Genomic DNA, 1,509 nt, shown 5'->3' on the forward strand with positions numbered 1-1,509 from the left:
CTTTCATCTTCAGCCATCTTACTCCATTTTTTGTTAACACAAGCTGCTGTAGCTAACGTTTTTGCATCAAAATGTTTTAAAACTTCAAATGCTAAATCATCATTTAGATCAGCAAATCCAATTTCCTTATCATCTTCTTCTTCTTCTTCCAATTTGTTCTTTCTTTTCTTCAATCTTTCATCTTCAATTAAGAGATTTGGATCTTCATCCAATGAATCAGCTGTTCTTTTCATCTCTGGATCTTAGAAAAGATTATGATTCTAATTTCCTTCTAATTTCTAGATTTACTACTAGAAAATCTGAAGAACTGGGGTTCTCTTCACTGACAAGGGAAGGGAGAGAATATACTTTATGAAATGTTATTAGGATAAATGCTCCATTTTCTAGATGTTGAAATGACAACGTGCCCCTACTATTTTTTGGCGTTTACGAAGATTTGATTACATAGGGCCCCTGTGATTCGCATCGGGAGTATAGTGTACTCCAAGTTGGGCTTAAAATTAGTTCATTGCCCGAGAGCAACTGCAGTCGTACGACTATACCCAAAGATCAAAGACCAAAAAACGGGACAAAATTTGAGTTTACTCTGTACTGTGACGCTACGGGATGAAGACCAAATTTGATCGAACGGATAATTTAGTTACGTTTGAAGACGAACGGATAATTCAGTTACGTTTGATTTGTGGGCGGAGATTTAAATTACGTTTGAGACAGGCGTAGGTTAAATTACCGCCTGACGACGGGCGTAAATATAAATTACGTTTCAGTGGGACGGGGTTTTAAATCACGCCCGTTTGTCAGGCGGATGATCATCTCACCGTGCCAACGCACGTAAAATAAAATTACGCCTGGCGATAACACGTTTCTTTAGCACGTATACATACACAAGGGCGGAAGTATTCTAGTACGCATGAATGGGGCGGAAGGACCATTGTACGTCTGCTAATGAGGCGTAAAAAAAATTTACGCCTGTGTGGGAGTGCTCTGTGATATGAGTTTGCAATTTCATTCTAGTAACTACTGACCAAAACTGATTCATGAATGTTCTTATCTCACAAGCTTAGAAACAAATGTCAGGGTTCTATTTCGTAGGTCCGGAGATTCAATTCATAACTAACATCAGCACATTAGCCATGTTAATATTGCGGTGGTGCAACTCCTAGTCCTGAAACTGAGATGCTATAGGTTTGCCATTCATTGGCAGAGAACTTAAAAAGAATAAAAAAGGAAAAGAAACATCAACTTACTTGATTAAATCTGCAAATCTACTGCAAAAATTTCACATACCCCTTGGTTACATCTTTCTCTTTTTCTTCTTATTAAATCTCCCGGTAAAATAGTCACTGATTGTTCAGCAAAAATGCATATATTACTGAGTATAGGGTAGGGCAAAGAGACTTACCAAAATCTTATCAGTATATACAACCAAAAGTAAATTTAAGATGATGTTGCTGACGATTCGCTAAAGGGACATCAAGATAAAGCTAACACTGTTCTTCCACTAATGCC

The 1,509-nt window shown here is 37.6% G+C and overlaps 1 protein-coding gene across 1 annotated transcript in view; it reads right to left on the reverse strand.

Annotated features, from left to right (window-relative positions):
* Positions 1-359, reverse strand: part of LOC113352930 (F-box protein GID2-like) — a 919-nt gene extending 560 nt beyond the window's left edge. The window contains exon 1 of the mRNA XM_026596676.1: positions 1-359. This exon is cut by the window's left edge and continues 560 nt beyond it. Within this exon, the coding sequence (XP_026452461.1) occupies positions 1-233 (233 nt within the window). The 5' untranslated portion in view covers positions 234-359.
* Between the last annotated feature and the right edge of the window lie 1,150 nt (positions 360-1,509).

This window comes from Papaver somniferum, chromosome 2, assembly GCF_003573695.1.
Source record: "Papaver somniferum cultivar HN1 chromosome 2, ASM357369v1, whole genome shotgun sequence".
In the NCBI taxonomy this organism is placed as follows: domain Eukaryota; kingdom Viridiplantae; phylum Streptophyta; class Magnoliopsida; order Ranunculales; family Papaveraceae; genus Papaver; species Papaver somniferum.